Source organism: Hippichthys cyanospilos, chromosome 1 (genome assembly GCF_059441005.1).
Source record: "Hippichthys cyanospilos isolate Australia breed blue-spotted pipefish chromosome 1, RoL_Hcya_1.0, whole genome shotgun sequence".
Lineage (NCBI taxonomy): Eukaryota > Metazoa > Chordata > Actinopteri > Syngnathiformes > Syngnathidae > Hippichthys > Hippichthys cyanospilos.
Genome location: NC_142369.1, coordinates 29,407,213 through 29,430,705, shown reverse-complemented (window position 1 = coordinate 29,430,705; position 23,493 = coordinate 29,407,213). Strand labels below are relative to the sequence as shown.

General features: G+C 40.0%; 2 protein-coding genes across 2 annotated transcripts; one reads left to right on the top strand and one right to left on the bottom strand.

Moving 5' to 3' along the window:
- Nucleotides 1-8,354: 8,354 nt before the first annotated feature.
- kctd9a (potassium channel tetramerization domain containing 9a) lies at nt 8,355-14,044 on the bottom strand. Its single transcript, XM_088431343.1, has 12 exons — nt 13,750-14,044; nt 13,365-13,486; nt 13,240-13,283; nt 13,066-13,162; nt 12,894-12,952; nt 12,671-12,799; nt 11,755-11,822; nt 11,577-11,672; nt 10,559-10,708; nt 10,043-10,148; nt 9,827-9,960; nt 8,355-9,262 (listed from the first exon to the last, which is right to left on the bottom strand). The coding sequence occupies exons 1-12, from the start codon at nt 13,795-13,797 to the stop codon at nt 9,146-9,148; spliced, it is 1,170 nt and encodes a 389-aa protein (XP_088287469.1). The 5' UTR covers nt 13,798-14,044; the 3' UTR covers nt 8,355-9,145.
- Nucleotides 14,045-14,178: 134 nt separating this feature from the next.
- ankrd39 (ankyrin repeat domain 39) lies at nt 14,179-15,734 on the top strand. Its single transcript, XM_088424003.1, has 4 exons — nt 14,179-14,623; nt 14,698-14,801; nt 14,901-15,104; nt 15,227-15,734. Exons 1-4 carry the CDS (start codon nt 14,509-14,511, stop codon nt 15,371-15,373), a joined length of 570 nt encoding a protein of 189 aa, XP_088280129.1. The 5' UTR covers nt 14,179-14,508; the 3' UTR covers nt 15,374-15,734.
- The last annotated feature ends 7,759 nt before the right edge of the window (nt 15,735-23,493 follow it).

Sequence of the window (23,493 nt, the reverse complement as noted above, 5' to 3'; positions counted from 1 at the left end):
TAGCTGAGAGGGTTTTTAAAAAGATTTCCTCCAAATGCAACTTGAAGGATACTATGAACATTGTCGCGTTCCACTGTGCTCATCAGCATCCAAACTCAACCATCAGAGTTCCCAGTCATGTTGAACTTATTCATGATTGCAACATGTATTGCTCTGTCCCACATACTGCTTTCATAATGCAGTGTATAGCAAGAGATCCGGGAACTTGATGTTGGAATTTCACAAACTTGTACTCTGAGAAATACGTTATGAAAAGAGCAAGTGAATGTAGAACAATTTATTGCCAACAAACAAGCTAGTTGAGAAGCAGCAGCGAATACTTAATCTTGCTAAGTGGCGAGACAAACTGCAGGAACAACGCAAGCTCTGTGTAAAAGTTTTCTACTCAGCTTTCATGAAGCTAAGCAAGTCCTAGCCTTCCTTGTCTGAGGATATTTATTTATTGAAGCGGCAGTCAGGGCTGTTTATCGTGCTTGTGAAGATGTTAAGATGTATGTTGAGTCACTTTACAGTGACGGAGAATTTAACCCTGACACCCTATGACTAATTAATCTGGTACCAAACAAACCAGGCAAACCAAAACCAATGGACTTATGTGAGGATGAAGGCTTGAATAACTTGACTGCAAAGCTGGTCATGATGATGTGGGAACGAAACTGAGGAGGATATAGAGGAAGACTGTTTTTAACGAGAGAAAGAGTGCATACCAAAGGCAATGTGAAGTGATTTTACACCTGTCCAGTCAGTGGTAGCAGCTATTTGCGATCCTCGTTAGCTGCAGTGAGATGAGAAAATCAACAATCCTCGCAACTGAGAAAACGATGCCTGCGGAAGGAGAGAAAACGCATCTGACACCAGACGAGCAATCTCCAATCTGTAATGTTGGGGATTACAAAATTTGCTGAAAGCCGTCACAGGAACCTTTTGCTCAATACTGCGTTTTTCACAGGGGTTAGGTACAATCATACATGCGTACAGTACACACACGCACACACACATACACACAGCGGGGCCAATATTATTGGGCAACTTAAAATGGCAAGTTCACCCATTTAAGAAGAGAGATTTGTAATTTCCCTCACTAGGTGAACACCGTCAAGTATGTGACACAGAATGTAAAAAAATAAAATAAAAATCTAGGAAATCACATTGGTTGAGTTTTATTTATTTGTGAAAGTTGGTGTCCCATAAGTATTGGGAAGCTGGAAAACAAGCAACCTTTCTGACCCTCGAAGACCGGTGACCACTTACTTGAGCCTCCAATTGGTAACTGTATGAATGGCACCTTTTTGAACTGATTATATGTTTGAGACAAATGCACACACCTTCAAACAGTCAAACGCCAGTCTTCACCATGCCCAAGACTAGGGTGCTTCAGAGAGATAAAATTGAACAACTGCACAGAACAGTAACTTTGTGAGAAAAGATTAACAGTTGGAAACATTATTAGAAAATGGAAGAAGTATAATATCACTGACCATCTCCCTCAGAGTGGGGCTCCATGCAAGATCTCAAATAGTGGGGTTCAAATGATCCTGAGAACAGTGAGGAATCAGCCCAAAACTACATGGCGGGAACAGGTCGGTGAAATGAAAACATCTGGGACCCCCATCACAGCGCTGACAATAAGTATACACTACGTCGTCATGTGGTGAAATCCTGCATTGCTCGAAAAGTTTCCTTACTACACGAAACTCATCTGAAAGGCTCCTCTGAAATTTGCTAAAGACCATCCGGACTTAAAAGTGGAGGACTGGGAGAATGTGATGTGGTCAGATGAGACCAAAATTAAACCTTTTGGTTTAAACAGCACTCGCTGTGTTTGGAGGAAGAAGAATGTAGAGTGACATCCCAAGAATACCATACCCACTGTGAATCATGGAGGTGGAAACATCATGCCTTGGGAATCAATAGCAAGAATTGAAGATGAAATGTGGCTGGGTCTTCCAGCATTATAACGATCCAAAGCACGCAGTCAGGGAAAGAAATGAGTGGCTCCATTAAAAAAATGTAAAAAAAACATATCAAGGTTCTGGAGTGGCCTAGCCAGTCTCTAGAACTCAAGCCACTCAAAAACTTGTGGAGGGAATTGAAATGCCACGTTGTGTGACAGATCTCAAACATAACAGCTCTAAAGAAGAGATGGAAGAGGAGTGGGACAAAATAATGTGTGTAGACCTGGTCGTGAACTACAGGAAGCGTTTGACCTCAGTGCCAACCAAGGCTACATTACAAAGTATTAAAAGTGACTTTTTCTGGCTGCCCGAGACTTATTGGCCACCCATTTTCACAAATTAACTATTTAAAAATAATTCGATGTGATTTTCTGGATATCTTTTTTTTTCTTTCACGCTTTATGTATGTGTGCGTTTGAAAATGACAAACCTCTCTTTTTAAATGGGTGAGCTTGCACATTTAGGTTCCCAATAACTTTTGGCCCCACGAGATGTGTGTGTGCGTGTGTGTGGGTGTGCGTGTGTGTGTATTTCTTTAATGTTCATTATCAGTTGTGAAAGCGAGCTCAAACTAGCTAGAAAGCTACTTTAACTTCCTTCTATCCATACATAAAGAAAATGTTAGATGGATCGATGAAACGTGAAGTAGTTTTTTAGCGCCGTTTAGTGGTGGAATATCAAATTACGGCCAATGTCTCAGTTTTAATAAACTAGTCAGTTTTGGACAGGATTTTTGAACTACAGTACTTGTTTTAACATGCCATTGCGTGACCGTTATTTTATTTAAAGGCAACCTGAAACAGAAAGGCTTTGTTGTCTACTGCGTGAAAGAAAAAAAAAAAAGGAAAACATTATCGTAGAGAATGAGATTAGGCTCAACCTTCACATTCATAATGAATATAAATAACTCCAAGGAGACTGACAGGATGTGTGGATTATTGCATGATAAAAGAGGGGAAGATGAGGAATTGAAATGACAAAAGGTGGAATGAATGCCTCACCTACCGCTTTAACTTGCTCATTCATCTTGAGAGCATGCTGCACACAGTAGGGTGTGGGTGGGTTGAGGGAAAGAAAGATCGATAGATCTGCCACCAATTTTTATTTTAAGAAAAACCAAATCAACTTAAATTGGAATGGTAAATAATAGCATTAGGGGGAAAATAAGCAAGATGGAAAGAGGGACAGACACAAACAAGTGCAAACAAAATATAAGGGTAAGAAAGGTAGATGGATTAGAATGGAGATAAACAAGGAAAATGAAGCGATGGAGAGATTAAGGAAGGAAATCAGATGAGATAAATGGATTTGAGGCACAGGGGAAAAAGGAAGATAGATGAGAAGGAAGGATCGATATCTGAAAGGTAGGCAAGAAGGGTTTATTTGTGAATCATAGCACTAAGGTCCTACTCCAATTATACATTTTAATCATTTAACTTTTTACATCGGGAACACAGTAAAACACATACACAAAAAACACAATGTAAAGACCGACGCGGGCATGTCACTATGAACATTTATTGCACAACAAATCATTTTATTTTTAACTTTTGTCCAGACTGCCTTCCAGCAAAGATGGCCTAAAAGAAAAAAAAAGGTCTCAATGCGAATTTAAAAAAAAAAAAAAAAACATGATGGAATTTTGACAAAATAAAGGTCAAAAGCATTTTGTCACATGCTTACACAAACACTCATACAGGCTATAGACAGATCACTACATTTTAACTACCAGCTGAGTTCATGTTAATCATCCTTAGGTCCCTGAACGCACTATAAAATTCCAAGCTGTATCAGTAGCAATCTTGTGGGGCTTTACATTTGAGGATCTAAACATTACAATAGAAATCTGCTCGTTGTCATGCAATATTCAGAATAAAATGTTCTTTTTGGGGGAATCTTTATGTATCAAAAGTACTGATATCAGTGACTACTTGAGAGTCTTGAAAGTGGTCTCTTTCTTATTGGGGAGTGCAGTAAATGCCGAACTTACATGAAATTCTTTCATCCGGCAAATTTTGGCTAAATATGACAGGTCTCCACATGTCGGAACTCTGCGAGGGATGTCCAGATGTTCAAAGCCGCCAACTATCTTTCGAGGAAAAACACATACATTTTATACTAGAATAGAATGAATGAATGAACAAACAAATGACTGTCATGGTACTGGTCCTTACCGGTAGTTTGGTTTGTAGGCCTAAAGTGCGCAGATCTCTTTTCCCCCCAGGGTTCAACCCATAAGACCAGTGCTGACTATTGATCACTTGTGCTGATGTTGCCAAAATCAGCAGCCACAGCACCCAAGACTTCATCGCTATACTCTGGAGAAGCTAAGGTTGTTTTTTGCATAAGCAGGAAATACATTATTTTTAACGGCAAAATACATAAACACAACAAGTCCACTTTACCTTTGTTGTAAGAAGCAAGCTGCTTTCAGTTGTCTGCTGTCATTTAGTGGAGCAAGCAGAGCATCATCTAAGGTATATATTCGCTTTTCTTCCCTGCCCAAGCATTATTCAATTCACTCCAGGGGCTCTCAAAGTAGGATTAAGCTACCCTGAACCTCGGGGGGAGGGGATTAATGTGCTCTTAAAAAGGCACACACGTGCAGCTCCATAATTAAATAACATTTTTTTTTTCTGTAGACCTACTCAAAAGGTAAAACTCATATGGACTTACTACAATGAAATACAGCATTTCATTTTATTTGTCTTTCTTATAGAATTTTTACTATACTGTTGTTTAAAGCTAAAAACATGACCATTCTACAAAAGAAATCTACTTTAATGATCAAAACTGGGTAGGAATATGCCTTCTAAAAACCATATTCGTTTATATGCAACAAATACTGAACGTTTTTGAAACTTTGTTGATATGAATTGCAGCTTTTCCAAAATATCTGATTCTACTGAGACAGCCTTGTACATTGAAGAAATGACAAATAACGGCTAAAAAAAAAAAAAGACGGACGGGGTTTATCCAATTTCAATGAGTTTATTTAACAGTCAAATACTGGAAACGTATTTCCACAGTCAAGTGCAATATTCATTAACGAGGAGATATACACCCCGGGGCAAAACAAAACAAACATCGCTCCTTATTGCATTCACAATGTTTTCAAATAAATAATCCCGTAACTTCCTTTGGGTTACACACTAACGGTGTGATAGACCAACACTACCTTCATCAATCATTCTCACAAGCTTGGTACCTTCTGTTAAACAGAGTAAAAAGTATTGCATCTGAGCAGCGGTACGCTGCAGCTAAATGTTCTTGACCGCTCAAAGATGAACAAACGCATGCAGACAGACACATTCCAGCAAGGAGAAGATGGTCCCTTGACAAAAGAACATCTCTCTAAATCTATTTACAACCTTTTTGGAAAGTTTTGGAAGCACTGGATTCAATATACATAGGAACACAGGAATACACAATTTACATTTTTGGGGATGAAAAGATATACGCTTACTTGTGCAAATATGTTCAAAGCATGATTAAGTGAGATACATGAAAAACCACAGACAATGATACTGAACATGTAACTAGAACCTTCAAGCATAACAAGATGAAATTGTCTCTTAATTTAAAAAGTGATCAGGATCAGGAAAGTGGTGACTTTGACCTACATCAACATTTTAGTATGCAGCGCGACAGTTGAAGACATGCAAATGGATCATTGATGCAATAAAAAGAGGTAGATCCACAGAGCGCAGGAAGATGGATAAGCTTTTTGAGCACAAAAGATCTGAGTGTTGTAAGAAACAAAGGTGATAGCTGTAAACTATGTATTGCATACCTGAGCTGTGTTGACATCTAGCTAGTCTTATAGTTTCACAGCACTTTGAGCCTTGACACTGCTCTCCTGTGGCTTTGGCTTTCATGTATAGAGCGTTGTGCCAGGCCAAAGTTACTTTTGGAGAAAGGTACAGCAACACAGTCATTTGAAATCAAGACCATTACTGGTTCTTCTGCAGCAGCATTGAGAAACTGTAACCAGTCTGGTTTGAACTTCCTATTAAATCAGCTAATATAATGTAAACCATACATAAGTATAAATTATAGTGCCGAACACCAAATGATTGTTATCCTTGGATTGCATCCAGACACTTTGAGATAAACACACAATTTGTTTTGTCAAATATGAAGATGAAAAGCCTTTCCATAACCTGCCACCTTATTGAGGGTTTTGTGTGTCCCATTGATCCTAGGGGCTGAGTTGTTTGGGGAGTTATTCCCCTGTCGGGAAGACTCATGACAGACAGGTCCTAAGTATGGGACCAGACAAAGCAAAGCTCAAGATCCCCCAATGATGAGGAGACATTTTCCGACTTTGTATTCCCTCGCCTAGACGCGGAGCTCTGGAAACGGTGCCCGTCGAGTGCCTGACGACAGGGCCTGTGTCCATGTGGAGGGACTGGGAATAGCCTTAAGAGGCAATGCTGATCCCCGTTTTGTTGGGGTGATGGGGCCAAACTGTTGTTTATGCCCAAGCATCAAAGGACATTTCAGACTAGCTACCCTTCTTGTGGCACTTTGCTATATGCCTGGTTCCACATCAAGATGGCCTTGGTTGGCCCCAAGTCGATGATTTTGCATTTGACTTTTTCGGGTCTGAGAGGTTACAATTAACTGGTTTTAAGGACCGTCTAGAACATAGGTGTCGATACCATGCATGCTTGCTGGTTTTCTCTCCCCAACACACCTGATTCAATTGATTAGCAAGCTCTGCAGGAGTTTCAAAATGATCCTAATAATGTGAATCAGGTTTGTTAGCGAGAGAGTTCAAAAACATGCAGGACCACAGTTCGACACCTGTGATCTAGAAGGTGGTTCTAAAGCATGACCATTTGCGACTGAGTGGGGTGTTGTCGTCAGCATACTCACAATTTCATATGTACTACTCGATGAAGCTTGGGAGAAAATTTTGCCAATCACAAAAAACTTTCGACGAGTCCATCTGACTTGATGAGAGATCTTGGCGCAGCCCAGAACCTTGCCAGTCCCCTGGCTTGACAGTCGTGGCTGCCGCAGAGTGCAGGGGGGCTTTGGAATGCCACCGGTGGCTTCAGGCACTGAAGAGTCAGGACGACGAGCCATTTGATCAGAGAGATAGCCAATGAGCTCTCCAGTCAGTATGAACAAGCCCTGTCGGCAAAGTGCTTACTGCTTGTGAAATTATGGTGGAAATACTGCATCCAAGGTACAGTACATATGACATTCTAAATAAGGTTCATTGTTGATGTAAAACACATAAGGTGTGTATTATATATATATATATATATATATATATATATATATATATATATATATATATATATATATATATATATATATATATATATATATATATATAAGTGGGTGTGGTCGGGAGGATGCCCACCCCTACACTAATAGTCTGCTATTGTCCTTCTGAGCAAGTCATTTGTTCATCAAGAACACTGTATCCTGACATATGGGTGTGCACATATGTACACTTGCCACCAGAACACCCTAGGCCCCAGTTTGATAATTAACTTTGTTTCATTGGCCTTGCAGCTGCATGCTTTCCACACTAGTGTGAAGAGAAGTGTGGGGTTGTCAACTGATCCGTACTTATTGGTATGTTGGCTCAGAAAGTGCGGTAAGATGCCAGGCTGATCTCAGAGACCCAACTGTGTTGCAAGGGTCTGCTGGGCATTTCTGGTAAAGCGTCCTGTCAGAAAGACCTTCAAATCCCATATCCAGCCGAATTTGTAGCATATCCTGAGAGAAGCAGGGGACAGTTAGACCAAGTGCCTTCCATTGTCAAGGTGGAGGAGCGGAGCTGTGGCTTTAAAGTTGTCAGTCCTCATCTTAAAAGCAAGTCTCTGAACCTGTTGGTGGACCCCAGAAGTGAGGAATGCCATCAGGCTCAAGAGTCCTATTGAGTGTTTTTGGTCTGTGGGACTCCTGAGGCAGCTGATGGGTGCTGACCAGCCTAGTGGAATTTAGCTTTGGTGGGTGCTGAGATAAAAACTCAGACACGACAGGAATTTGGCAATGCAATGGAGAAATGATAATTGGATGGCTATGAAGAAATTCTGGTCTATCATTCGACATCTCAGGAGGGGGAAGCAGCCCACCAACAAGATACTGCACTGTAATAACAGGGCACTGCTGACCTCGACTCTGGACATTGTGAATCTCTGGAGAAAATACTTCAAAGACCTGCTTGAATCCAGCAAAACGCCTTCCTTTGAGGAAGTGGAGCCTGAGGTTTCTGAGGCGGGCTAAGAGCTCCAAAAGGCTCGGGATGTTTTGAGACCATGGAACAGTAGACCAGCTTTTCACCCTCTATGGCAGTGGTCCCCAACCCCCGGTCCGCGGACCGGCACCGGTCCGTGGATCAACTGGTACCGGTATTACCGAGTATTGCTGCAAAGAATAAAGGTGCTGTCAGTGAAAATATCGACTCTGTCACATCCCAGAAAAGTGAAAGTTCTCAGCAATGCTCTTCTTTCCGGGATCTACCGTAAAGTGCACAGCAAGCTCGATCCACTCCCCTCCCCTCTCCTCGAGAAAAAAAAAAAAGTGGACAAAAAGTACAACAGCGACAGAAAGCCCCGTCCATACGTTTGTGATGTGGTTTTTAAAGCAGCCCCCCTCCCGCCGCCGGTCCGCAATATAAATCAATATAAATGTGAAAATAGAGCAGCCAGCACGCCCCCCCCCCCCCCCCAGTCTAAATCTAAGGCGTTGACCGGGCCGCGGTGATCAAAAGGTTGGGGACCACTGCTCTATAGGGTCCTTGAGTGTGCATGGGAGTTCGCTAAGCCAGTATACATGTAATTTGAGGGCTTGGAGATGGCGTTCAACCATTTATCTCGATGGATATAATGGAGGGTGATACTGGCATACAGGTGACTGGTGTCAGGAGTTTCGTCAGAAAGTCTAGGCTTCCCTGCTTAAAGTTTTGCCGTGGCCACCCAACCTCGTACAAGGGGAAGAAAATGGATGGATGGCTTTAGAGACACAAAAATACATCCAACACGACCCTGGATAAATAGTGCGATAATTAAAGCTAACATGAGATAGGTGGAAAGTCATGGAAGTGTATACAATTACCTGCGCTAAATGCAGGTAAAAACAATGAAAGTGAGGGACTACACCATCAGAGGCTATAGTAGTTAAGTGATTAAAGGAGCGGGCATTAGTTGAAATGACTTGCATGCTCTTTATCGAACGCTCTGTGACATGTGGAGCGGTGTCAGCATCTCTTCGAAAATGGCTCCTTTCACATTGGACCCCCTCAGGTTAGCTTCCTGTAGATCACAGCCAGACAGGTCGCAGTTCTGCAGGAAGGTACACATATTGGGATTAAAAAAAATAACAAACAAGAACATTCACTGTGAAGTTAAGAGGTTCATCTGCAGGACAGCTTTGTGCTGTGCCTTGATCATTTGTAGGAGAGAAAACACTGCATTTGGGAGGGTGGGGGTGTCACAATATGTTGTTATTATGTGGTTTGCTTCAAACACTTGGTTGTTGTGTGAGTGGATCTCTACACGTCCAATGTGAAATGTGCTATGAAAAAATAAATACATCAAGCGCATATATTTGTCTAAATTCAAAGCGTAGTTTTAGACTTCCATCTGTTTAGTAAATGTGTGGTCCAATGCCACCCTCCCTACATATACCCCACCCCCAATAGCACTCAAAGAACTGTGCTGCCCTTCAGCATTTATAATGCCCATCCCCGGTTTCTATTCTGGAATGGATAAAGCTGTCAAAATGTTTTGTTTTAAATATGAACACAATTGACCACTTCTGCTGCTTTATTTAAGCCATAAGACATCACAAACGTGGTTAGGCTAGTGATTTATTAAGTGTTAATGGCTGTGATTGATTGATCTCACCTCAAGATCCGTCCCTGCTAAAGTGGCGCCCCGCAGGTTGCAGTTTTTCAGCTTTGCATTTTTCAGAGTGGCCACCCGCAGGTTAATGCCAGTCATTTGACTTCCTTCCATGTCGACTCCTTTCAGGTTCGCACCTTTTTGCAACGATATTGACTCATAACAAAATCACTAAAATGTGACCACAGCTGTCTTGGCTAAAGGTGTGAGATGGATTACCTTCCAGGTTGGCCTTCAGCCCAGATGGATCTTCAAAGTTGCACCCTTTGAGAGAGGCTCCCTCTGCATTGGAGCAGAGCATCTTCACACCTTGTAAGTTAGCACCCTTTGAGAGACCAAAGCTTTACCAATCAGTGTGTTTTACTGCAAATGTAAAAAATTAGATCCCACTTGTAAAACATTCGTGTGTGTGTTTCTTATGTGCTTAATTTGGTCTGTGTGGGTGCATGTGTGAACAGATCAGCTTTGTCTTCACATGGCTGAGTGGGCAGGAGGTGTGAAGTAACCAACATGAAATAAACACCGCATTGTTCACTGTCTGAATGCCAAATCGCCAACTAATCGCCCATCTATTTTTTGGACTGTTTATCCTCACTAGGGTCACAGGTAGGATGGAGCCCATTTCACATAACTGGGCGAGACGTGTGCTATACTCTAGACTGGTCACCTGCCGATGCACGCTATCGTAATTGTATGGCAAATGACACATAGCAAAGTAAAAGAGGTTTGACTCACATCCAGGTTGGCTCCAGACAGATCGGCCCGCTCCAGATTGGAGCAACACAGGTTTGCATGTGTCAGATTGCAGCGGCTGAGATTCGCCATCTTGAAATTTATATAGCGCAAATCAAGCCGGGACAAATCTGCACCACTGAAATTAAGACCCTAAAACAATGAGCACACACACAAAACATTTCATCAGGTCTAATCATATCTTTTGGGAAAAATATAATGCAGTTCAGCTATCTGATTTACTTTTCACAACCAAATTGCACGAGTACTAAATGGTGTTTAAATTCAAGTCGAACGTGACGGTCAGTGTGCGCGTGTGTCTACTCAGGGCAACGTGGTCATACGTCACACGCGTCACTGCTTACATCAGCACAATGCTGGTCCGCTATTGGTCGGCGTCACAGCTCCCTAAGATACTGGTCTACTATTACTCAGTGTCACGGGTCACTAAGATAGTGGTCTGCTATTGTCAGCGCACGGGGTCACAAAGATGGCTGACTAAAGACTTTAGAGCTTTCAATTTTTAGAGCGCTTTCAATATTGTATTCATTGCGCATTTTAGTGCTTAATTCAAACTTGAATTGGTTAACCATGGGTCATGTTTGCTGGTGATGTTAAAGAGAGAAGTAAGAAGATAATTAGTATGGATAATCAAGAAATATGAAGAAGGCTAAGATAGCCTAGGGTAGGCTACGCTCACTGGGGAATATGGCGATAACAAGCTTGTCATGTCACTTTGAAGGTAAATAAATCTGTTATATATATTTTTGATTTATTATGTTATTTAAGTGCATACATGTACATTATATATAAGTGGCACTTACTGTACTATTTTGGTACCAATTTTTAATATGTATATACAGTTTTGATGATTTTTATACGCATTAGCTAATTAACATTGGTTTGGATTGCCCGCCATATGGTGAATTCGCGTAACGATTCCAACCGCGGAACGAATTGATTTCGTAAACTGGGGGCCCACTGTGTCTTTTTTTTTTTTTTTTTTTTTAACTCGCATTACCTGGCAACGGAGCTCAGACTTAGTGGGCGTAGCCAAAAGAAAACGCACAAACTCCTTGCGGGAAATGGGAGAATGGTCTTCAGGCGGCTGCGAGTTCTGGTAACACAGTGCATATTTGCCAGGTCAGATACAAAGGAGGAATATAGTGACGCTTCTTGAGAATGTCAATTAACATTACCTTGATAACCAACTCCAACTGATCGGCAAGTTGCTCAATCCCAAAAAAACGAGCCTCCTCAAGAACACCTAGAAGAAAGTTTTTACCACTGTTCATATCCACACATTATAAGAAATCAAAGATATTGGAAGATAATCTAATTACAACTTTGTTTAACCCCATCAATACTGTGATTTAATATGAAATGATTTTTAACAAGGGTATGTGTTTGTGCTTTTTGACAAACACAAGCAATTATTTTTCATTTGTATTATAATAAGGAATAATAGATTTTATTACACATAAATGTTGTTTGGCTTCACAGGTTAGACTTTTGGTAAAATAAATGCAAATGAACCATGAAGTAATATAAATGACGTTTGTCTTTGTCAATAAGTTACTTATGACTGTGACTTGCAGTGGTTTAAACAGAGGAAAGGCAACCCCGTTCCAAGAGAGACAAATGTTTTTGATGTCTCTATCCTACATCACACTTGATTCAAATAATCAGCAAGCTCTGCAGTAGATTGACAAAAATCCTGATCATTGGACTCAGGTGTGTAATAGAAGGGAGAGATTGAATACATGCAGGACAGCGGTTCTCTAGGACTGGAGTTGCTTACCCCTGGTTTAAGCATTACTACGACGTCTTTACAAAATCCTGAAACAATTATTGTTTCAATCAGTTAATTCAAATCATATTACAATAGTGCAAGCATGTCTGGAGCGTTATCATTCCAACTTTTCATGTTCAATAAAACAATGAACTGTACCCCCCCCCCCCCCCCCCCCCCACTCCAAAAAAAAACAAAAATGTAGCCTCTGATTTGAAAATTGCATTGTATTATTTTGCAATACCGATTTGAATTTGATTAACTGTTGAACCCTACTACACATTAATGTTGCTTAAGGTCAGTAATTATAATCTTATCCTTACCTCTTATATTTATGCCCTCATTGACAATGAGCTGGCCATGCCTCAAGTAATTAAGAATGGGCTCAAAGTATTCAGGACTACGGTCGATGAGGTAAGCCCCATGCTCATCTTGCTTGTTTCCCCACACATCTCAAACAAAGAGAAAAAAAAATACAAAGTCAACTTCAACCAAAGACCACAAATGATATTAACAGATCTGGGATGTTTTAGTGCCCCAATGTACCTTTTTCTCTAAACATGTGAGCTAGCATACTCTCAGGCTCTTTGCTTACCAGGGTACTCCTAACAGACACATTTAGTAAACAACAAACAAATAATATGAGAGAGGGAGAGTGCATGAATGCATCAACGCAACAAACGTATGAACGCAACAATTAATAATGAATGTGATATACCTGGTCGTGGTAAAGAGACGACCACCAATGTTCAGGGTCAACCAGTCAGTGTGAGCGCCTTGTTGATCAGATCCAACTTTGACTTCATTTTGAAATTCTATGAGTAAACAAAAGTGATCATTTTTTAGGCTTCAAGTAAGGGAATACACAAGTTGCAAACATGACACAACTCACCAATGAATGGATCGCCCTCTGAGACATACAGCACGTCATCGTCTCTATTAAGACATGGCGAGAGTGTTTAAAAACCGGTAAACATAAATTGATCACGTTTACTGTATTTTTGTTGTGTGTCATACCTGATTAGGGCAATGTCATCGATGAGACCTCCTTTTCCATTATATAAACAGGATGCTTTGATTCCTAACTTATTACTAGCTACAGATAGTAAGTCAGACAAAGCCCCATACACTGCTACAACCTGAGAAAAAAAAAATTATCGGTATTAATTCGTGTGGAAGAGGAGGATTTGTGAGCTCTCATGCAGGGATTACTGTAATTAGCTTTGCATACCACATACGTACAAAGTACCATACATGATAGAACCATAGCCATGTGAGTGAACGAACAAATGAAAACAATTAATTCACGCGACAAATATTACGTATGGAAACCAATTAAAACAGACAATCAAATTAGCAGGCCAATCGTCCCTACATAACAGCGATTAGAGTTGTGACCTACCTTGCCATTTTTAGACGTCCCGTTAACAAATAACGTGACTCTTCTCATTATTGCTCTTTGGTTATAAGTAGATTGTTGGAATATTTACAACAACTTTGTGCCCCCCAGCTCACATGTACCGTATCTCAGGCTTGCTAGCTAGCGAGTAAACAGTCGCTATAATAACGCGAGACTGATGGAGTCTTCACTGCAATCGGGAACAAATGGAAACATGAAAATACACCATTGAAACCTTAAGACTTGACACATTAAAACATTTTAAGATGTAATTATTGTCACGTAAAAAAATCTTTGTTGGTAATAAAGGGATCTCAAAGTACTAACGTTGCTTTTATGTTACAATTTTTAAAATAAACAAGCGCGCTAGAGTACATTGAAGGAGTCTGGTGACAGCCGCACTACGATTGGCTAAATCGAACTGACGTCATATGTATGTTACGTTGCATTTGGTGACTCGGGCAGCTTTATCGAATCTTGTCGGTTCTGTATCACTTTACAAATAATAAGAAATATACCATTTACAAGTGTTGTTTTTTTTTTTTTTCAATTTTATTGCGGCCTTCGAGAAGATAGGCTTTTTATGTGATGTACGTCTTTCGTGTTCTAACCAAGCTAATAGTAGCAGTAACAAGTTTGCCTGTGGGGCTCTCAAAGGCGATTTGCAGTTGACAATTTTAACCACTTAGCCCAACTAATCATTCATCCAGTTGTTTGCCAATTGTTAAGGTGGTTATCGCTTTAATGAGCTGAATTTTAGTTATGTCAGTGAAGACGAACACAATGGCTTCTAATGGAGAACACTGTTGCTCGTGCTGCACCCTTCCTGTCTGTCCCAGTGTTTATCAGACAGTGAATGAGATGGACTTTGACCGAGGTTTGCGCCGTTTAACCGTGAGACATCAGAGAGCACATTGTCTGAGGTGACTATCAAGTTCTTATTTTATGCAGGCATCTGGTCTGCTGCCATGCATGGAGACTTGAGGCGAGTCCAGTCACTGATCCGAAAGGGCACCCATCCAAACCTCAGGGATTCAGCTGGATATACAGCTCTGGTAAGTTCCCCGAAGCGCTGAAATGTTGTACCACCCATTGTATTTATTGTTTCTTTTCCATTCATCTCAAGTGTTTCAATTGTGCACATTTTGTTTCAGCACTATGCAAGTCGTAGCGGGCATCTCCCTGTATGTGAGTTTCTTCTTGAAAATGGAGCTTGCGCATCTCCTCAAACACCAGGTGGTGCCACGCCTCTCCATCGGGCAGCATTCTGTGGTCATGAGGAAATTGTTAGATTGTTGCTGCTTCATAAAGCTGACCCAATGACCTCAGATGATGACGGTGCATCTCCTTTACACAAGGTAAGGTAGACCTGCCAAAATGAAGTAATGGGAACTAAAGTATTGCCTGGTGATAAATCAGAAGCATCTCAAGTTTTAAGTGTTCTGACTTGACTTTGTTATTTTGTAAATTGCTTGGTCAGGCTGCAGAACAAGGACATGAAAAGGTGTGTCAGCTGCTTCTTGAGGCCTGTCCCGCACTTTGCAGCCAGAAGAACAAGAAACTCCAGCTACCCTGCCACATGGCCCCTCAAGAAAGTTTGCAAAAGCTCCTAAAACAATTACTATAACAATACATGGGTAATTGAATATATACCAAATGTGCCCAGGCTCAGAGGCTTGTGTCGAGTCATGGGAGGGTTGTGTCCACGAAGCGTGTATTGAGGCAGGCTTCATATGAGCAAGACCCGAAAATGATGACGCGTGAAGCCTTGCTGCCCGGCTGGACCACGTGACTGCTTTCGGAAGTGGTTTGTTGGTTTGCCGGGTATTACAAATATAAAACGACCACAAAGAGATTGTGGATCTCGGGCTGCTGTTACACCTGTGTGTGCACCTGCAATCGTTTTTTTTTAACACTGTCCATTGGTGCAATGGAACCTGTGTGAAAAGGTAGAGTTTCCCTTGTTTGGGAACATTTTGACTTGATTGCTTCTAATAAAGTTCATATATATATATATATATATATATATATATATATATATATATATATATATATATATATATATATATAGGGAAATTATAATTTAAATAAAATTGAGTAGCAAATTATCTTAAGGAGTTGGTATTTTGTTCACATAGTAACATAAGCATATTTATTTCATTTTCTCAAATATCATTGAATATTCTACATAGAATTTTCAACACTATTGACTTCTCAGGCTTCTGGACCACTTGATAATTCCATAGAGCAAATAAAGCGCCATCAAGCTTTGAACCATGTGAAAGCCAATTTGCTGCAATACTTACTACTACAACAAACCTTCAATTTGAGTGAGGTCAGTGCACTTCGCCCCGAATCTAAAAGTGAGATGCTGTTGCTTGTTCAAAAGCCCTATGGCCATGCAGAGGAAACAAAACACACCTACCCCAGGAACCAGTCCAGGGTGTCCTTATATTTTTTTGTTTTGGTCTGTGACAACTGACAAGTTTTGAGTTTGCCAGATCCCCCCCCAAACGGATTGAGTGTCTTTCACAGTATAGACAACATGGCTGGTGACCACTACCATACTTTTAATTGGCTGCTCTTTTCTAATTAATTAAGATACTGAAGCTTTTGTTTAAATTATGACAATAGGTGAATGGCGAAATCGTCAGATGTTCCAAATACTTTATCACCACAATTCCCATTTTCTTAATTTTTAACAACAAAAACTATAATGCAAATATGAAAAGTAATCAACTTTATTTATTTTTACAAAGTTGAGAAACATTGAAAACATGCAGGATACCAGCTCGAGAGACCTGGAGTTTGACAACTGTGCTCTTAGGTTCATGTGCAACACCAAACTTTCACCTTGTTGTTGCTCTCATTTTATCAAGCCCTATAAATTGATATGAATCGAACATTTTAGTCTTTCCTATTCGAAAAATAAATACATGTATCGCAGCGTCTGTTCTTTGTGAATTTATTTTTAGCTTAAAATCTAGAATCAATATGTGTATATTATAAAATAAATAAAATAGGATCGATCTAGATCATGGTATTTTTATACTTCCTTATAGTTTTATACCTTAAAATATATGCATATACATTAAATTTGGTACATTGGCGATTTCATTTCTTATTAAATACTAGTATGTTTTATGATAATATTGCTGACATTTCTTACCAGGAAGTAAATCGTCTCGGCGAACCGTGCATCTCGCATTGTGGTTGCCACGCCCCCTTTATGGTGTCGCTCAATGCAGCCGGCCAACGAAGGAATTTTAACACTTTGGTGGTGTTTGGGGTGAGAAATCAACAACGTAACATTGTTTAAAGCTGATAAAAGTTGACAGGGTTCCCTTAAAATGTAATTTATTTGTGAAAGTTTGTTCATGTCGTATATTAATTCACTGCAGACTTTCGCCAGAAGACGTCCCTCTAACTGACTCTTCAAGAGCGTCATAGGTTTTCGAGATAATTAATCCAGACAAGGTTGGAGGTACATATGGCCATGGCCACCCCATGCCATGCTCAGGCCACCTCACACAAAAGGAACAATTTTGATGTCTTTATTTTTTGTTGTTGCCCTTTTTACTTGAATCGTATTTGTATATAGTTGATACCTGTCGCAAGTTATTTGTATTAACTGCATATTTTTAAAAACGAGTCAATGACATCTAGATAATGAAATGTAATAATTTTACTTTATGAAACCCTAACTATGAATATCATTTGAGTCTGACGCAAAAATAGTGTTCTTGTGCCTCTATCGTTAAAACAATATTTTTAAACTGAATATTATATGTAAATGAAGTACATTTTAAATGACAGCCCATGCCGTTCACTCAGTCATTTATTTTAGCATGTTTATAGCTGAGACATTAATTCAATTCATAAACTGCTATCAGTTCAGATAACAGGATGTCAGGCAGCAGGGGGAGCTGTCCACTAAAAGGACTGGTTTGTGCTTTTAGCCAAGCATGTGAAGTGACCTCATTCATCCTTCCTGCTCGTGTTTAGAAAGCTTGCCGCCCGACGGTCTGAGAGACCATAAAAAGTCAGAGTGGCTGCCACAGTTAATTTTAACACATTGCCTAACGTAGGAAAGGCAACTAAACGGTGACACTGGAAAAGCCGTATTGAAGGTTGACGAACATTTTCCATTTACTTTTTTTTTTAACTAATTGGGTCTTTCCAGGGAGGCAAAACTTGCTTGCCATATTAATTTTGTCGCACGCTAGCAATAATTCTCTAGTTCTGTTTTCAAATGGCTTCACAAACAGGGCTGCGCAACAGATGTCGATGGAAAAATAGATTTGATGCAGTTTAATTAGTGCTGACAATGCTATCGTTATAAGGGAGAGTTGTTTTCTTTTGTGATTATGAAAATAAATGTTGATTACATGGTATGGTGAGAATATACTGGATCTTTTTTTTTTTTAGCCTCTGAGCATCTACAAACAATATCATGTGTGAAAAAAATTGCAATACATTGTAAAACTGATGGAAAATATCTAATACATATTCAATCCAAATTCCGTTTGGGTAAGAAACACATGTTGGAGACAAATACGCTTCACACAAATACATCACACATTGTGCATCAAACAAATACAAATGCTTGACAGAACCTTCACACTTAAATCCGAGCAACTTTCATTGGGTCGGCTGGTGGGTGGTGTCTCCAAACTACCTTCTAAACCACATCCAGTGCAAAGACTGGATGGGTGCCAGGCCACATCTGGAGCTCATTGCAGCTGACGCCACACAGCACAAGGGGATGGGGTGTTGGGGGGCAGATGGGGCGGTATCGGGGGTGTTTGAGCTCAGAGGGCTTTGCCAAGTGTGCTGTTTACGCTCACTGACGAATCGTTCCTCTCACTCAGCCAACGATCACCCAACTTGATAGAGCGAGCCTTTTTCCACTCAAATCCTTAAAACATTCAACGCTAACGTTTTCAAGAAATTGCTCATTTGTTTTTTTCTTGCTTTTTTGAAGTTAGCTTGTGGCTTTGACTGGCACATATGCCGGTTGATGTTATTCCAGGTGATACTGTAATCAAGGTTGGATTTGCAAGTAGTAGAGGTAATGAACCATTCAATGGAAGTAGTTACTTTTTAAAACACAAAATAAAATATGCCATATGAAAACTGTCCAAAATTGTATTCTCTCACAATGGTTACTAATGGTTACAAACAGCTAGTTCTAACTCATCCTCATCTGTTGACATATTGCTCTTCAGTATGTTGAGAATGTAAAGGTGTGATTTTTATGCCCTCAACTCTCTCAGAGCTTTCATGTCGTAAGGAGGCAGAGGAAGGACTCCACAAGATGAGGAATTTGGATTACAGCTATGTTTAGTGAGATTTATTTGGAAAGCAATGAAACTTCCTGGCCCTGCAACCCACTTCCACCATAATGAGCCCAAGTTTAAGCAGGAATGGATGTTATTTTCATCAAAAATAGATGGTGGTCTGTTTGCAATGCTTGGTTGGGTGGATTTGAACATGTGTGTGTTTTTAACGAGGAAGGTGTGGGTTGGGGATGGGGGCAGCGGTGATTCTATATTTTTACAGTTTGGAGATGAAATTATTAAGCCTCACTACACTACTATGCCACTGTGCATGGCATTGCTTTTGTTTTCTTTGATACAAAGATTTTCAGTAGTAAATGTAAGCCCGTTTTGAGCCTTCCGGCTGCTCTGATAGAATAGGACCTGCCTGTGCTTGTCTGGAATAATTGGGTAAAAAGATGGCAGATGGGCACACATTAAAGGGTCAACATCAGAGGGACTCACATGGAGGTCTGCCCCATGCATGTTCTCGCATCACTGGAGTGGGGTGTATGGATGTAATCAAATATGTAGGAGCTGTTTCTCAGAGATGATGCATAATCCAATTTTGATCCACTCCTTCTTGGAGGTGTCTTGTTATCTCTCTAGTTTGAAGTGCTGCTGCTCATCTTCCACTCACCAGGTAAGCATGTGATGAGAACCAAAGGTCCAGAGACTACCTAATAGCTCATGGGGCCCTTGCATCCTCTTGTGGTCTAAAATAGCAACCAGAGAATAGATTACAAAAAAAATGTAACCACACAAAGGAACTTTGATCACATGCAGGTTTCTTCGGGCAAAAAAAACAAAAAAAAACTGCAATCAACAAGCCAGTGGTTTTGTTATTGGGATGCTTGAGAGTGGGTTTCTTTCTCTTTTAACTTTTTACATTGGACTAATTGCTTGGGTGTAGGGTTTGTTTTTATTGATTAGGAAGATGTCAGCTCCTCAAGAGCAGAGCCAGCCAAACAAGTCATAAACTCTACCATATGAGTTAGAGGACAATAATGGGGCTTTTGAGATTATATATCGACAGTCTATTACAGCAGATTGCTATTAGAAATCGCTTTCCAAATCCAAAAAACTCAGATGACACGTTTTTCTCACAGTGTGAAACACACTATTTTTATTCAAGCATGATTATGCACATTATTTCTTTTCTAACCCCATCATAAAACTATATGTTTGAGGTGCCCTATCTGTACACAAAAGACTGTTTTGATATTTGAGACTGGACCGTTTGGGGAAATGACATAAAACAGAACTTTTTCCTCTAGCTAGATCTATCACTCAGCTTTCATTAATGACTTGCAGCATTCAGCTTTAAGGCCCCCTTCGTTGTGCAGAAAACCCCAATTAGAGCATACCATACTGCATATCACATAAAAGTAAAACTTCACTTTTGATCCTTATCCACTCCCCTCCTTTTTCATTAGTTATAAGGGGCTAGTGTGTTGGTGGAACCTGAGGAATAATGCATGCAGGTGATTGATCTGTAATAGCGCGTTAAAATTGATCGCTGCCAGCAACAAATTTTCACACAGACATTCATTATCACGTCACTCATAATCCATTGTTAGGAAAAAAAAAATTGCCAACCACTTACAGTCCTACTGTATAATGCGTAATAATAGATTTTTTTTCCTCCCTTTTGATACTATTACTTGTGGATTGAGTTCACCTTGAAGAGCTCACTACTTGGCCGCAAGAGATATTTTTTATTCTGTCTCATCTCATTTGCTGTCTGAAGTGACCGGACATTAGATTATTGGGGAATTTGAAAAACACTATATTTATGCAAGCCTTCACTATGACACAACTATTGCTGGCAGCATGATACTGTGCAATACAACACCTTCATCAAAACAGGAGTTCAACAATGATCCAACGCATACTGCGAAAAGGCTTTTTGAAGGCAAAGAAGTAGAACTTTATACATTGTCAAGTCCATCACCTGACTTGAAGTAATGCTAATAGCCAGAAAATTGAGAATTGTCAATGTTCATTTATTGATGGGCCCGACTACATCTACAACATCAACTACACAACTACAAATGCAAATGACACAGACAATTCAGTACTCTGATACTTTGATGAGAGTAAATAACCAGAGGGAATTACATATTACACCGCTCGTATAAGCTAACAAGACAGTTACGCCGATGAAGAAGAACTATACAGTCACGTCGTCCCTCTATCAGCAGGTGCCCGACACACACTGGTCCATTCATATGCGCATTCCTGTCTCTCCACTCGCAGCCCAGCTGGTTCCTCCCGGCCACTCAGGACAGGGCGGACGCACACAAAGGGTCTTCAATCTGCCTGAGACAACGGGCAGCATAAAGACCCGGAAAACCACAACAGCGTTGTGTCAAAGACTATGTTGGGGGTGGTGAGGTTAGCATGGAGGGATGTGGTGGGGGGTGCTGCGTAGGACAGGGCCACTGCTGATGGATGGATGAGGATTGGACTATAGCAACGGATTGGAAGACTAGGGTGAGGGCTTTGTGCATAAAGGGTGGACATTTGTACTTGCCTCATTAACAATGGAATACAAACAAGGGAGGACAATGACACATCCTTTTGGGGTGACGAGGAAGCTGCTAGGAAAATGATGATGCAAAGCCTCTTGAGGACAGACATTGTTCAAACTACCTGCCGCATGATTCTTCGTGTACTTTTGTGGTGACCTGCGGTCAAATTTGCCTTTGGTTTACTTTTGCATAAAGTATTATTGTCATTTAACAATGACTGGTACATTTTACTACACATAAAATGAATGAAGTGACCAAGAAATGCCACACCTCATCCTAAAATAGGCTATGTTGAATGAGTGCATGTTGTTGGTGAATCAGAAGTTCAAATAATTTCAAATCTGCTACACCACTGGTCGGGTGGATAGTAAAGACGACAAACTTCTCAAAGTAAAATGTCAAAATAGAGATCCTTGTCATTAAAATTTAGAAATGTTTGTACATTTCAATAAAATAAAAATAAAGTGTACGTCAATGATCATTGTAATGTAAATAAATAAGCATTTTCTCCCTATTGTTTTACTGTTAAACCATGGGAGGAATACAGTATTGCCTTTTCAATCTGAAGCAGCAAAGCCGTTTTGTTGTTTTGTCAGATGTGGTAACACAAAGTACTGTATATACATTTCACATTCACTCTCATTGGTTACCCAAATAAATATGCTTCCTTTGTCTCTGGTTTGTACTTTATGCAGTGTTCAAACATGAACTCCCATTGCAATATTGTTGTTAAAAATTGCACTCCACTGTTTGAACCAGATTTGGCACTTAAATTGTTAGAGGACAAAGACACTCTTGGAGCCATCACAAATTTAGCAAACATTAATCACCAATATCATCAGTTTGCAGTGACTTCATCAAGGCAAAACATCTATTCCAAAACACCCAATTCTTATTCATGAGAAGGCTTTAAAAATCTAATAGTAATAATAATAATACTGTTTGAGTACATATTTTATTCAAAATATAGAATTTAATAATAGACCATGTAAGGATGTATTCATAGTAGGAGAGTTTTTGTGGAAGGCAAAGTCAGAGACTGCCATAGGTGAATGACATACTTTGGTAATACCTCATTTTCACCCCAAAAGTACACTGTGTAACATCTCTACCATAAGCCATATAATAAAGTCGTATCGATTTATGGATGCCTTTAAGATCACACAAGCTGAATGCTGTGCACATGGCAAAAGGCTGCCACATGTTGAAATCCACATCTGTTCTATTGGTGTATTTCTGTGCTGCCAAACTGGACTAATGTGCTTTATAGCAATCATTCATTTTTAATCTGTGACAGGAAGTCAAAGAATTTTGAAGGCATGAGTCAAATGTTTGTTTTGATTGACTGCACTGATTTGGCAGATGTATTTCACATGTGATAGTGTTTGAAATGACACCAAATCATGGGGTCTGTCTGCCAGCACAAGAAAGCTTATTGCGTTATTGAACAGGAAGTTGAGGAAAGTCCTGTGAATGTGTGCGGGCAAACCACATTCATCCAAAATATTTCCATCAGTGCTCATCACTTTCAGCGAAGATTTATTTCAGCATCCGCTAATACTTATTATTCCCTCGGGGCGATCAGAGATTTAGGGGTGCTGAGCAACTGTCCAGGCAAGATAAACATCACTGTTATCGACTTTTTAAACACATTTTTTTTTCCACATTCATGAATGAGAAAGCATTTTATTTTGTAGACTGCGACTAAGCCATTAAATCTGACAAAGGTTATATATTATATTATTTTTGATATAATTCTTATATTTCAATATTCGTTTGATTATTGGGGACAAAAAAAAAAAATAGAACATTTCATGTGGCCAGCAAAAAGGTATTATGCCCTCAGTGCCTTGTTGGTACTCTTTTTACTTTAAGAGCATAGGAGCCATAAGAGC

Excerpts from the sequence above, each read along its gene's own strand:
- kctd9a (XM_088431343.1), bottom strand. The coding sequence starts at position 13,797 with ATGAGAAGAGTCACGTTATTTGTTAACGGGACGTCTAAAAATGGCAAG. Across the intron at positions 11,823-12,670 it reads TGAGGGCATAAATATAAGAG|GTGTTCTTGAGGAGGCTCGT; the intron begins GTAAGGATAAGA and ends ACTTTCTTCTAG. Across the intron at positions 10,149-10,558 it reads TGTCTGGAGCCAACCTGGAT|GGTGCTAACTTACAAGGTGT; the intron begins GTGAGTCAAACC and ends GGTCTCTCAAAG.
- ankrd39 (XM_088424003.1), top strand. The coding sequence starts at position 14,509 with ATGTCAGTGAAGACGAACACAATGGCTTCTAATGGAGAACACTGTTGC. Across the intron at positions 14,624-14,697 it reads TGAGATGGACTTTGACCGAG|GCATCTGGTCTGCTGCCATG; the intron begins GTTTGCGCCGTT and ends TATTTTATGCAG. Across the intron at positions 14,802-14,900 it reads CAGCTGGATATACAGCTCTG|CACTATGCAAGTCGTAGCGG; the intron begins GTAAGTTCCCCG and ends ATTTTGTTTCAG.